Source organism: Micromys minutus, assembly GCF_963924665.1.
Source record: "Micromys minutus genome assembly, chromosome: 20".
In the NCBI taxonomy this organism is placed as follows: Eukaryota; Metazoa; Chordata; class Mammalia; order Rodentia; family Muridae; genus Micromys; species Micromys minutus.
Genome location: NC_137955.1, coordinates 21,777,402 through 21,792,117, shown reverse-complemented (window position 1 = coordinate 21,792,117; position 14,716 = coordinate 21,777,402). Strand labels below are relative to the sequence as shown.

General features: G+C 36.9%; 1 protein-coding gene across 1 annotated transcript in view; it reads right to left on the bottom strand.

The window, feature by feature from the left end:
- Window positions 1–4,774: 4,774 nt before the first annotated feature.
- The window catches only part of PLCXD3 (phosphatidylinositol specific phospholipase C X domain containing 3), a gene marked incomplete at both ends in the record, with an annotated part of 158,954 nt that continues 149,012 nt past the window's right edge, over window positions 4,775–14,716 (bottom strand). Inside the window, one exon of the mRNA XM_080933648.1 lies at window positions 4,775–4,928. Coding sequence (XP_080789774.1) covers window positions 4,775–4,928 — 154 coding nt within the window. The remainder of the gene's footprint in view (window positions 4,929–14,716) is intronic.

Genomic DNA, 14,716 nt, shown 5'->3' with positions numbered 1-14,716 from the left:
GGGAGTTTCGTGTTGCACATGGAAAAAAAAAAAGAAAGATGAACCTTGTGGCTGCTTTTTTTGAGAAAAATATAATGTAATTACCCCATGTCAATGGAACCTGCATGATTCTTACAGAGCCAAGGCAGTCTGCCTTATTTCTTATGATCCAAACTTCAAATTTAGTGAGTTAGAGAAATGCCATTCCATGAAAAACTAACATGAAAGTGGAAATGACCTATCATTACCAAAACTGTGTTGGGATTTTGGTGTTTGTTCTGAAAGTGATGGAAATAAATGCAAATTTAGTTGGCTAGTGCAGAATGAAGTTATTAAGCTAGATGGTTTTAATAATCAAAAAGCACAGTTAATTCATTCATAAACTAGACAGTAGAGTTGTGGAAACTCAGCAACTCTCCAAAGCATATGTTGCATGAGATTGCTTAAGTGACATCTTTAGAAGAAATATCATTTCTGCTAAAAATTTAAACCTAATTTTTATAACTAAATCAAGGCAAACAAAACAAGCAAAATGGCAGTGAGTTAAGGCTAGTCATGATGTGCCTTTTTTCTTTAGGATAAGTTTCTTGAGAAGATACAAATAATTACACTCACCATTGACAAGCACATAACTTTGACTCATACAAATTTATGATCAGAATTAAGAACTATAAAATTGTTTCACAAGTAAAATAAAAAGTGCACAATTTTTCAATTAACACCTTTTACAAATTCTATAGCATGGTTTATTATCATTATTGGAAAAACAGACAATTTGGAACAATATATTTAAACTGCATGTTACACAGGAGCCACCTCTAAGTTATGGCAAATAGAGCATTCACACCACATGTCACTGAGAACTGGAGAAAAAGACCAAAATATAGCAAAATAAAACACTGTAGAGAACTCATTTAGCATCTCTTGAGGGACACTGCTTTATTTTCTCTTAGCTGTTCAGGGTGCGAGCACTTGACCTATGTACTGCTCCTCTTTGGTTGACCAACCAGAGAAATGTTAGACAATTGTGTCACTAAATATTTGTACAACAGTAGAACTAAAAAAACTAACAAGAGCATGCATTTCCTGAGACTTCCAGCTCTCTAGTCTGCAATTCCAGCAGGTAAGAACCTGAACAGGTAGCGCTGCCTAAAAACACCCTAGAGCTTCACAGGACTCAAACAGCTTTGAGTGAAGACGTGTGTTCAAACATTGATAGTTAAATTTGTACTAGATCTTGCATCTTGAGATGTGATTGACAGCATATTTAGAACACTACTGCCCAGTGGTTCTAGTTTCTGATAGTTTTTACTGATTATTTTTAATAATTTCTTTTTAAATATTCAAATAGTTGGACTATTTTTAAGCCTGATAACATAGGAAATATTGATTTCAAGAGTTAAAATTGCAACAAAATCAGTTAGTCCAATATAGGATGTGACTTCAACACTGTGTGTGTGTTTGCACAAGTGCGTACACACACGCTGAGGCATATCTATACACGCACATGTGCATAACAAGTGTGTCTTGCCAAATATTTTATGCTCTGATACATTCCCAGGTGGCATTCTGTGAAATGTGAGTTTTCCCAATATGGCTAAAAGTGAACATTGAGGTTACCATATAAAATATCCTAAGGCTTTTAAAGGACGCCTCACATTCTCTGTGCTCTCATGACTGTGTAGTAAGAAGGAGACATAAGTCATAATGGCAGAAGTCTTTGCTATATTGGTCCTTCAGAGTTACTGACAGTAAGAAAACGTAAAAGTGGATTCATCTGACTATTTCCCTTCATTCCACTCACCCCACGGATTTCTAACCCCAGGTTGAGTAACAGTTGGATTTTAGTTTTGTTTGTTTTTTTTTTTTTTTTTTTTTTGTTTGTTTGTTTGTTTGGTTGGTTTTTTTTTTTTTTTTTTTTTTTTGTTTTTTGTTTTTTTGATTTGTAGGACTTAAAACATAAAGTGTCTTAAGTGCCAACCAAATGAAAGGTACACTAAAACAAACTTCCACTTGAAGCTTACTTGTAGCCCTTGTACTCCAGGAATCAGGAAGGACAAAGCAGAATTGAGGGTCAGATTTGATCACGTACCACCATTTCTCTATGAAAGGTCCCCAGTCTACTCCATGTGTGTGTTCCACAGCACGGCCAGTGGCCAGGAAACAGCCCAAAGTGCCTTCTCTCCATTTCCTTTTCCCAGGAAAATCGTTTAGGGAATCCTTTCATGGTTTATTTCTATTTAGTACCTCTTTAGAAGTTAAGGCAAGTCCGTTTACCTCCGTACCTATCGCCTAGGAGCTAACTGTGTATCCACATGGAAATCATAAGTTAAGATCAAAAGTACTTTCTGTGTAGACATCAGTAATGGCAAAACAACAAACAAACTCCCTCTTCCCTAGTCTGGGAATTTCAGTCGAATGCTTCACATGCCCATTTTTTGCCACACGAAGACTGTAGGGAAGCGTTCATGTTCAAGAAAATATAATACGATCACTTCTACATTTCATCCATATGTTTTTGGTAACAGGTAAGAACCTCTTTCTGTCATATTGTAATGGAGTTAACTGTGTCATTGCAACTGTGCTTGGCAATAGATGCTCGAAAGGCATCAAAATCGAGTAATCAAAGAGCAAATGTAGAGCATAATGCTGATAATCAATAATCGATCATCTCTTTCTAGAAAGTTTCTGTTTATCTGCCCAAGAAGGACAAATGAAATAGATAGACTTGCAAATGATGGAGAAGTTAACAGGGAAACCACTATATTCTGTGAATATGAAAGTCTCAATTGTAATATTTTATAAAATATTGTATATGATGAACTACTGCATTCTCAAATGTTTTGAAACATTTTTCATACATTGTTAAAGGATGCTATCTTTATTTTATTGTTTAGAGTTTTGAGATCTTTCTGTGTAATTCAAGGTAGCCTCAAGATCACAGTATAGCCTAGGCTAGATTTGAAGAAGTATTGATTCTCCTGGCTCTCAAGTTCCACAGTTGCAAGCATTTATTCCTGCTTTGCTTTGGAATTCCTCTTTAAATTAAATTATTTGCTAATATCAGTGTTTCTAATTTGACAAATAATTGTACCATGTTTACCTATAAACTGTGTGTTTCTTAGCCTAAACACATCTTTCACAATCATTCTTCAATAAAGATAATTTTTATTCACTTTTCGAAGTTCTTGGTAAGTGCTATTTACTAATGAAGCGTATCTATAATCTAACTCTTGGTCATTTATAATATTGGGATGTAGACCTGAAATTAAGTCATTATCTAGGGCAAAGAAATTAAGTCATATGTCCTCCATTTAAATTAACTAAGAGCCAAGTTAATGTTTTTTTCTTTTCTCTAGGATTCTCATATGCATGGGATTTCATTGTCCAGAGAAACTACTGGTTTGGTAATTTCTATGTGTGAAGATAAAATAATGTGTAATTTTAAGAACATCAGTAATTTTATAGATTTTTAATAATCCCTCACATTATTCCCATAAAACATATAGAGAAGAGTATTGTGCTCTTAGAAGGTTGATTTTTAGAGCTGTTGATTACTACAAAGATATCAAGAAATATTCAACATTCAAAAAATGTGTTAAGATTGTTTCACCTGGATTACCAAAGGTGATACCACAAACATTTGTATGAGACTTCAGCTCCTTGGTCTTTTCCAACCTTAAGCTGTATGGAACCCAGAATGCTAATTATAAATAAACCTATGGAGATCATCCATATTGAAAAAAAATTATAAAGGGTCTGCAATGATTACAGCGATTTCTGCTGCATCCCTTCATTTTCTTCTTTCTAAGTTATAAATAAATAATAACTGATCTGGGTTTTATATTTGTGCATTTAGAATTCAAATTTTATACCAGAGTCTCGTGGTCTTTCTTTTTCTATTTTTTAGGGAAAAAATACAACTATTAAGAGAACTTTTTAGAGTTTAAAGATTTAAAGAAATCTGATTATTTTTTTTTCTGATTGCCACACACTTGAAGTTTGACATTTGCAGGGCATTATTACTTAAGACTTTGCTGAATTAAAATAGCATCAATCTGTGCATATGCCGTTCTTTTCCTTTTCCTTTTTTTACTGTGAAGTTGACACTCATAGTCTTTCCAAAAGTCTGTGTGCATGATAGTCATAGCTGCCTCGCACAGAGCTGCTGTGAAATGTCATTGTTTTCCTAAAACACAGAATCACTCCTCACTGCCAATATGACTGATGCAGGGAGACTGATTTGACACATATTTTCTACAACCAAGAATTAGCTGTGATTGCCCAATTGCAGATGACTATGGAATATTTTAACAAGTCTCACAAAACAAACACATTTCAGCACAACAATGCAATACACATTATGTTGGGCATTCAATTGTTTTGAGACCCATATAGCATCTAATTAGGAAGAGCGAGCAAGAGAGAGGGAGTGGAAAGGGTAGAGGCTCTGAATAATACAGGAGCCCGAGGCTGAAATTAGAAAATGCAGTCTAGTAAACACTCATGAGTTACACAGCACAAACATTAATTCTGAAAAATGAAATTCACTGTTCTTTTCTATTCCTAACACTAGAAGTAAATTTTGGTCACCAAATTGGAAAAGACATATTTATAGCAATGCAGAATATGGTTACAATCACTGAAGACATGGTTTACCCTCATTTCCCACCCACTTTCAAGCCCTAATTCCTTCAGAGACTCAGTGGAACAGGAAAATCAGAGGGCTTATTGATAATGTGTCTAATACAATGAGGCTTCTCTATTTTCCTCAAGGACACTCTGAAGAGTAATATCAAGTGTTGGCTTCTCCTTCATCAAAGACATAGTTGAGTTTTATGACCGTGCTGATAAAGTCACCAAGTTCTACAAAATCAGCAGTGACAATATTGATGCCGCTCTCTCCTGGCTTCTGCGTGCGGATCCACTGCATCATGGCAGGGAGAGCTCTGGGAAAGGAAGCAGAAAGAAAAGTCAAAGAAGGCATTGTGGCATCAGTTAAAGGTCTGTGGCCATCTAACTTACCAAAATCGATGTCTAAAATACAAGCAGATGTGGTAGAAAGTGACCAAGGAAACTACAGGGAATGACTATATTTGCTTAAATTTATTCATCTGGGTTGTTTGCATAGGCATGTGCCACAGTGTGCCTGTGAAGGTCAGAGAATAACCTGTGGGAATTGTTCTCTTCTCCCACCATGTGAGTTCCCAAGATCACACTTAGTCTGCCATGCTTGATAGCAAGTGCCTTTGCCTGTTGTGTCATTGTCCTGATCTTGAATTTTTAACACCCGAATAAACCATGGACAAGAGATTCTTGGTATACTGATTTATTTTGGACTTTTACCGCTGGCGCTCTCAGATACTGCTGTAGTTTGCAATGAATCATAAATTTCTTCTCTAGTTTTGTGTATTCTAATTGCATACCCTACAGAGCTGTGGGACAGTGAGGTGAGCTGTTCATACTTGTGCTCAGCAAATGTTTACTGCACATCTATCATTTCTAAAAAATGTATTAAGACGTCGCAGATAACCAGAAGGTAAATCTCATGCTTTCAAAAACCCCACGGGTTGGGTCTAAGCAGAGGAGCAAAGAAGAAAGTTTCAATATAAGGTAGAATCATAGCTCTTTCTTTCTAACCCACTCCCTAACTATTTAGTACTTACAGATACCTATTATAAGCACTTGAAATATGCTTACAAGAGAACCAAAATTAATTTATTAGCTTATCGGGTCAGTTGGTTCATTCTTCAGTTAGGAGTCTTTGTAGCCAAGTTTGATGACCTAAGTTTGAGTCTAGGTTCCCACACAGGGGAAATCAAGAATTTGCCCTTGAAAGTTTTTCTCTTACATGTGCAATGTGGTTTGATCTGCAATGATGTGCAATGCATCACTTGAACATGCATCTAAAACAGTAAATAAAAATGTAGTAAATATATGCTTATATTCTAACAAATAAAGACATATAATAAATACTAAACTTAAGTAAATTATTACATAGTTTGGTAAGGAAAAATAAATGCTTAAAACCAAATGAAGAAAAGGAGGTAATGGCATAGAGTTGAGAAATGGCAGCATAGATTACAATTTCAAATTCACAGCTTATTGACCTCGCTGATGAAGGCACGTTGTGCAAACTTCTGTTTCTTTGAAGCAGGGAGTTAATCAGTGGTCATCTAGGAATGGCCATAAAGGGGCAGTATAGCTAAACTTGGAAAAGAGGAAAGGAGATTAAAGACAGAGTGAGAAGCATGAGGAAATGGTGAGGTTCCCGTAAACAATGCATATCAGCCTCGTTTCTAATGCTGTGGCAATGTGATGGGAAAAGCAAGTTGAGGTTTTGTTTAGTAGTGGAGAAGGTGTGACCTCGGGAGAGTGGACTGCTCACCGCATTGCATCAACCATCAGAAAGATGAGGCAGATAAATGCTGGTATCCATCAGATTTCCTGCTCATTTCCTCATTTTTCTTTCTGTTGGATACCCTGGATCATAGAGTGAGTCTTTCTTCTTCAGCTAAAGTTCTCTGGGAAAACTCACACAAAGGCTTACCCTAGGTTATCCTAGAATCCAGTCAAATTGACAATGAAAAATAAAGATCACACACCCACACCTTGTCAGCCTAAATACAACAAGTTTTTAACATCAGTTACTTTTCTTTTTATTTCTTGAAATTACAATGCAATTACATTAACTCTAACCAATAGAAATGCAGAGATTTGGAGCCCAGAGCTAATGAACACATCTATAAATCAACTCTGATAACTAAGGCTCAGGGATCACTGAGGACGTAAAGGCAAAGAGATTGTAACAGATCAGAGGGCTTGCTGTGAGATTGTGCATCCTAGGAATGTCAGAGGCTACCTCCATAAAGTCACACCAACCTGGCTGCCTAAAAATGATCTGAACAAGGGTAACGATAGCCGTGCTAAAGTAGATATGGGAAAGCTGACAAAGTCACAACCCTACAATAAGACGCAAACCACTTTCTATGGGCTCATGAAAATTTTATAATTTGAAACATATTCAATCTAACTTCAAAATTCCCATAGAAATTCAACAGGCAGGGTCAATAGCACTCAAAACCAAAAGTCTCTTCTGGGATTCAAAAGAGTCCCTTAACTGAGAGCTCTTGGGGGAAAAAAAGTAACAACTTAATTACATTGTTCCAATACACAATGTCACAAAATAGACATTCCTTTTTTTTTTAAACGACTTTATTTTACAAAACAACGATAAATGTACAGATTTTAAATATTTTTTTGCTTAAAATTATACATTTTTGTCAGGACTGTTTTTTCAGACATTAAAATAATTTTTACATAAAACCATGTGAATATATTTTTTAGTCAGTACTTGATTTTTTCAAGGGCTTGACAGTATGCATTGAAAACCTAATAGTTACCATGAGCGTAAGGTAACATGCAAAACAAAACACAACATGGAAATAGTCAAAGTCTTCTTGTTTTGTGAATATATGTATATTTTTTGTTTTCTTTATTTCTTGGACTTCATACAGTCTGTGAGTTGTTTCTGGGGGGAGTGCAAGCCTCTGGGGTTAGCATCCCAATATCAGTGACTGCATATTATGTCTGTTCTTTTGTGACTGGGTTATCTCACTCAGGATGATATTCTCTAGATGCAGCCATTTTCTTAAGAATTTGGTTAAGTCATTGTTTCTGGTGGCTGAGTAGTATTCCATTGTGTAAATGTACCACAATTTTTGTATCCATTCATCTTCTGAAGGACATCTGGGTTCTTTCCAGCTTCTGGCTATTATAAATAGAGCCGCTATGAACATTGTGGTGCATATATCTTTGTTGTGTATTAAAGTGTCTCTGGGGTATATGCCCAGAAGTGGAATAGCTGGGTCTTCAGGTAGTACTATATCCAATTTTCTGAGGTATCGCCAGACTGATTTCCAGAGTGGTTGTATTAGTTTGCAACCCCACCAACAATGGAGAAGTGTTCCTCTTTCTCCGCAGCCTCTCCAGCATCTGCTGTCATCTGATTTTTGGATCTTGGCCAATCTGACTGGTGTGAGGTGGAATCTCAGAGTTGTTTTGATTTGCATTTCCCTGATGGCACTTCCTCAGATGTTTTGCTGCCATTCGGTGTTCCTCAACTGAGAACGTTTTGTTTAGATTTGTACCCCATTTTTAATAGGGTTATTTGATTCTCTGGTGTCTAGCTTTTTGAGTTCCTTGTATACCTTGGATATTAGGCCTCTATCTGATGTGGTGTTGGTAAAGATCTTTTCCCATTCTGTTGGTTGCCATTTTGTTTTCTTGACAATGTCCTTAGCCTTACAGAAACTTTGCAATCTCATTAAGTTCCATTTGTTAATCTTTGACCTTAGAGCTTGAGCCATTGGTGTTTTGTTCAGGAAATTTTCTCCTGTGCCTATGTGTTCTAAGGTTTTCCCTACTTTCTCATCTAATAGTTTCAGTGTATCTGGTTTAATGTGGAGATCTTTAATCCACTTACACTTGAGCTTTGTACAAGGAGATAAGAAAGACTCTATTTTCATTCTGTTGCATGCTGAGTGCCAGTTGGACCAGCACCATTTGTTGAATAGGCTGTCCTTTTTCCATTGAATGTTTACTGCTCCTTTGTCAAAAATCAGGTGACCATATTCATGAGGGCTCATTTCTGGATCTTCTATTCTATTCCATTGATCCACATGCCTTTTTTCTGTACCAGTACCATGCAGTTTTCAGCACAATTGCCTTGTAATATAGCTTGAGGTCAGGGATAGTGATTCCCGCAGATGTTTTTTTGTTGTTGAGGATGGGGTGCACTTTCCGTGTGCACTCCGCAGAGATCTCTCTTCTCCCTGGCAGCCCAGGTCTTCCACCCACCAGTTGCTCAGCCTCTACCAAAATAGACATTCCTTTTCAGAATGAATGTATCTAAGGACAACAAAGACCTGACCAAAGCTAACTCAAAATCTACAAGACAAACACCAAGCCCAGCCACGCTATCACGCGTCTGAGTTTGTGGTATCTTCACGTGGACACCTATGATTTGCACAGAACAACCCTTCTGGCACCTGCCCCTGGCTAAAGCAGATTTCCATAATTTTACTGGCAGATATCGAACAATCTGGGCATTTCCAACATCCTGAGATATCCATTGTGTCTTAGACTTCAACACAGCTTCTTCTAACACATCCCAAGACCTCCTTGTTGAGAATTTAATTTTATCATAGAGCCTTTCTAGACTTAGATGCTTTTTTGGAGCCTCATTTCAAACCAACACCTTTTGTTTGTTTGTTTGTTTCACATGCCTTTAAAATCAGCACTCTCTAAATGATGCTGGGAAATGCTACTGTCAGGTCAAGATGCAGTGTGGCACTTCTACCATAGATGCAAAGGTCTTTGTAAGTGTTACGGGTTAAATATAAGAAACAAATTTTAAACAGTTGCTTTGGAGTAGGGAATCTCTTTGGTGGTATAGCTATAATTCAGTCTCTTTCCTTTCAAATGAAGGTTTCCCTTGACAGTAGGCTTTAGTATTTGGTGTGTGGACTTTAAGGCAACTTTCTCTGTCTCTACTCAAACCGCAGTTTCTCATTGTTTATTGCTCTTCTTGCTATAAAACTAGGTAACCTCATTGAACAGTAGCCATGCTAGAGCCTGAAAGCTCTGTTACTTTGAGACATCTTCCATAGGGTCACCAACATTTAAAACAGATAAGTGATGGAGCAGAGAAATATAGAAATAGCAGAGGTAAATTTGTACTTCTGCAGCAACTGATCTTCACAAGTGGTGCTAAGACGGTGATCCTCTTTCTATAAGAGGTGATAGAAACTTACAAGCAGAAGAATGAAGTCAGATCTCTATCCACAATTACATTAAAAGTTCAGTGGGTGATCTGGCTAAACAATGCAAACGTAACTCATAATTATGATACCACTAGAATAAAATATAGTTGAAGCACTTCAAGACATTAGAAGAGACACAGGACTTTTGTAAATGAGTTCATAATTTTTTCATTCCCTGTTCTCAAGTGAAAGTAGAAAAACAGGACTGAATAAAACTTAAAAGCTTTTCATAGGTAAAAAAACAGGCAACAGATCAGAGTTACCTAACAGAAGAGTAGAATATGTTCATGCAGTGTATATTGAACAATTTAAATTATCCAAATTTTATGAAAAATACAGACTACTCAATAAAAAAGCAAATCTTGTCCAACAAATAATCTGATCTAAAATAGTAAACTAGATACGTATTTCTAAAAAATATGTAGGAGTGGGAGACCTAGGCTGCGGGGGAGCAGAGGGATCTCTGCGGAGTGCACACGGAAAGGGCACCCCCTGCCCTGACCTGCCCTGTCCTCCCCGATCCAGTGACCGGGAACAGATCTTAGGAACTTCTGTTCCCACCAGGAGACGACTTCAGGACACAGAGCAGAGCCTGGCTCAACAGCCAGCCGGAAAGGCGGCTCGGAGAGGCTGAACAACTGGGACCGGGAACAGATCTTAGGAACTTCTGTTCCTACCCGGAGATGCAATTGAAAGCAGTATTGAGAGGAAAACTCATTGCCCTAAGTGCTTCCAAGAAGAAACTGGAGAGAGCTCACATCAGCAACCTGACAGCATAGCTAAAAGCCCTAGAACAAAAGGAAGCAGATATACCCAAAAAGAGTAGACGGCAAGAAATAATCAAAATTAGGGCAGAAATAGACCAAATAGAAACAAAAAAAAAAAAAAAAAAACCATTGAAAAAATCAACAAAACAAAGAGTTGGTTCTTTGAGAAAATCAACAAGATTGATAAACCCCTAGCCAGACTAACTAAAGGGCAAAGAGAGAGTATCCAAATTAACAAAATCAGAAAGGAAAGTGGTGACATAACAACTGAAACTAAGGAAATTCAAGAAATCATCAGATCCTACTACAAAAACTTATACTCCACAAAATTGGAACATCTGGAGGAAATGGACAAATTCCTAGACAGATACAAGGTCCCAAAGTTTAACCAGGACCAAGTAAACCATCTAAATAACCCTATAACACCTAAAGAAATAGAAGAAGTCATCAAAAGCCTCCCAACCAAAAAAAGCCCAGGTCCAGACGGGTTCAGTGCAGAATTTTATCAGACATTTATTGGGGATATAACACCAATATTCGCCAAACTATTCCAAAAGATAGAATCAGATGGAATATTACCCAACTCATTTTTTGAGGCTACAATAACCCTCGTACCTAAGCCACACAAAGACCCTACAAGGAAAGAGAACTTCAGACCAATCTCACTTATGAACATTGATGCAAAAATACTCAACAAAATCCTTGCAAACCGATGCCAAGAACACATCAAAACCATCATTCATCATGACCAAGTAGGCTTCATCCCTGGGATGCAGGGATGGTTTAACATAAGGAAATCCATCAATGTAATCCACCATATAAACAAACTTAAAGACCAAAATCACATGGTCATCTCACTAGACGCTGAGAAAGCATTCGACAAAATCCAACACCCCTTCATGTTAAAAGTCCTGGAAAGAACAGTAATCCAAGGCCCATATTTAAACATAATAAAAGCAATATACAGCAAACCAACAGCCAACATCAAACTTAATGGCGAGAAACTTGAAGCAATCCCACTAAAATCAGGGACTCGACAAGGCTGCCCACTCTCTCCCTACCTATTCAACATAGTACTGGAAGTCCTGGCTGGAGCAATTAGACAGCAAAAGGAGATCAAGGGGATACAAATCAGAAAGGAAGAGATAAAAACATCACTCTTTGCCGATGACATGATAGTGTACTTGAGTGACCCCAAAAATTCCACCAGAGAACTCCTACAGCTGATAAACAAGTTCAGCAAAGTGGCTGGATACAAAATTAACTCAAACAAATCAGTAGCCTTCCTATACTCAAAGGACAAACATGTGGAGAAAGAAATTAGGGAAAGGTACCCTTCACAATCGTTACAAAAACTATGAAATACCTTGGTGTGACTCTAACTAAGGAAGTGAAGGACCTGTATGACAAGAACTTCAAACCTCTAAAGAAAGAAATTGAGGAGGATCTCAGAAAATGGAAAGATCTCCCATGCTCATGGATTGGAAAGATCAACATCTTAAAAATGGCCATTCTACCAAAAGCAATCTACAGATTCAATGCAATCCCCATCAAAATTCCAACCCAGTTCTTCATGGAATTGGAAAGATCAATGTGCAATTTCATATGGAATAACAAAAGACCTAGAATAGCGAAATCCATCCTCAACAACAAAAAAAATCTGCAGGAATCACTATCCCTGACCTCAAGCTATATTACAAGGCAATTGTGCTGAAAACTGCATGGTACTGGTACAGAAATAGGCATGTGGATCAATGGAATAGAATAGAAGATCCAGAAATGAGCCCTCATGTATATGGTCACCTGATTTTTGACAAAGGAGCAGTAAACATTCAATGGAAAAAGGACAGCCTATTCAACAAATGGTGCTGGTCCAACTGGCACTCAACATGCAAAAGAATGAAAATAGACCCTTTCTTATCTCCTTGTACAAAGCTCAAGTGTAAGTGGATTAAAGATCTCCACATTAAACCAGATACACTGAAACTATAAGATGAGAAAGTAGGGAAAACCTTAGAACACATAGGCACAGGAGAAAATTTTCTGAACCAAACACCAATGGCTCAAGCTCTAAGGTCAAAGATTAACAAATGGGACTTAATGAGATTGCAAAGTTTCTGTAAGGCTAAGGACATCGTCAAGAAAACAAAACGGCAACCAACAGAATGGGAAAAGATCTTTACCAACACCACATCAGATAGAGGCCTAATATCCAAGGTGTACAAGGAACTCAAAAAGCTAGACACCAGTGAATCAAATAACCCTATTAAAAAATGGGGTACAGAGCTAAACAAATCATTTTCAGTTGAGGAACACCGAATGGCCAAGAAACATCTGAGGAAGTGCTCAACATCCTTAGCCATCAGGGAAATGCATATCAAAACAACCCTGAGATTCCACCTCACACCAGTCAGTTTGGCCAAGATCCAAAACTCAGATGACAGCAGATGCTGGAGAGGCTGCGGAGAAAGAGGAACACTTCTCCACTGTTGGTTGGGTTGCAAGCTAGTACAACCACTCTGGAAATCAGTCTGGCAATACCTCAGAAAATTGGATATAGTACTACCTGAAGACCCAGCTATTCCACTTCTGGGCATATACCCCAGAGACACTTTAATACACAACAAAGATATATGCACCACAATGTTCATAGCCGCTCTATTTATAATAGCCAGAAGCTGGAAGGAACCCAGATGTCCTTCAGAAGATGAATGGATACAAAAATTGTGGTACATATACACAATGGAATACTACTCAGCCACCAGAAACAATGACTTAACCAAATTCTTAAGAAAATGGCTGCATCTAGAGAATATCATCCTGAGTGAGATAACCCAGTCACAAAAGAACAGACATAATATGCAGTCACTGATAGTGCGATGCTAACCCCAGAGGCTTGCACTCCCCCAGAAACAACTCACAGACTGTATGAAGTCCAAGAAATAAAGAAAACAAAAAAAAATATACATATATTCACAAAACAAGAAGACTTTGACTATTTCCATGTTGTGTTTTGTTTTGCATGTACTTTACGCTTATTGCAACTAGTACGTTTTCAATGCATACTGTCAAGCCCTTGAAAAAAATCAAGTACTGACTAAAAAACATATTCACATGGTTTTATGTAAAATTTATTTTAATGTCTGAAAAAACAGTACTGACAAAAATGTATAATTTTAAGCAAAAAATGTTTAAAATCTTTACATTTATCTTTGTTTTGCAAAATAAAGTTGTTTAAAAAATATGTAAATGGCTAGATAATAAAAAAATAAAATTACTTTATGTTGATTAGCTGTTAACAAAAAAAAAGATGAAAAAAAAAAAACAAAAAAAAAAGATGGGTTTAGGAATGACATCTGTGGCCCTATGTTTAGAATTTGTGAAATCATGCATTCAAATATTGAGAGCATACACACACACCAAGATGACAAATTATTGTGATAATACAAGAACAACAAAACCCTTGTACACTTTGGGCCATAAATTAATAGTCATTTTAGGAGATAATAAAAATATTCCTCAAAAATTTAGTAGTAGAATCTATTCTGTATTGCTGTATATAGAGCCAAAGCAATAAAAATCAGTTTGTCAGAAAAACATGTACTCATATATTCCATATCAAGAAATGCCAACAAATGGTAACAATCTAAAGGTCCATCAACAGAAACATTGATGTACTTAAAGGACCACTTTTCTTCCACTAAAAGAATAAAAGTCTGTTGCTTGCATCATTGTTGATGGAACTGGATGCTTCTACATCAAGAAACTTAGAAACCAAAAGAGCAAGTACCATGTAAAATTCCTTACACGTGAAACCTAAAAGTGTTTACCTCATAAAAGTTAGGAGTAGACTGGTGGTTACCAAAGCCTAGGAAGAATTCAAGACAGGGAGTATAAAGAAGGCTTAGTGAATAAGTTGGTAGTGGGATAAAAGAAAGAATTCCTATTTTCCGGCACAGAAAAAAGTAAAGCAAAACTGGTTTTCAATCAAGTGATAATAAAACACACCATATGTATTTGTAGAAGAAGCTAGAATAAATAATTTTAAATGCTTTCCCCACATGAAAGGAAAAGTGTTTGAGAAGATCAACGTATTTAAGCTGGTTTGGACATTACACCATATTCATATAATGAAACATCAGCTGG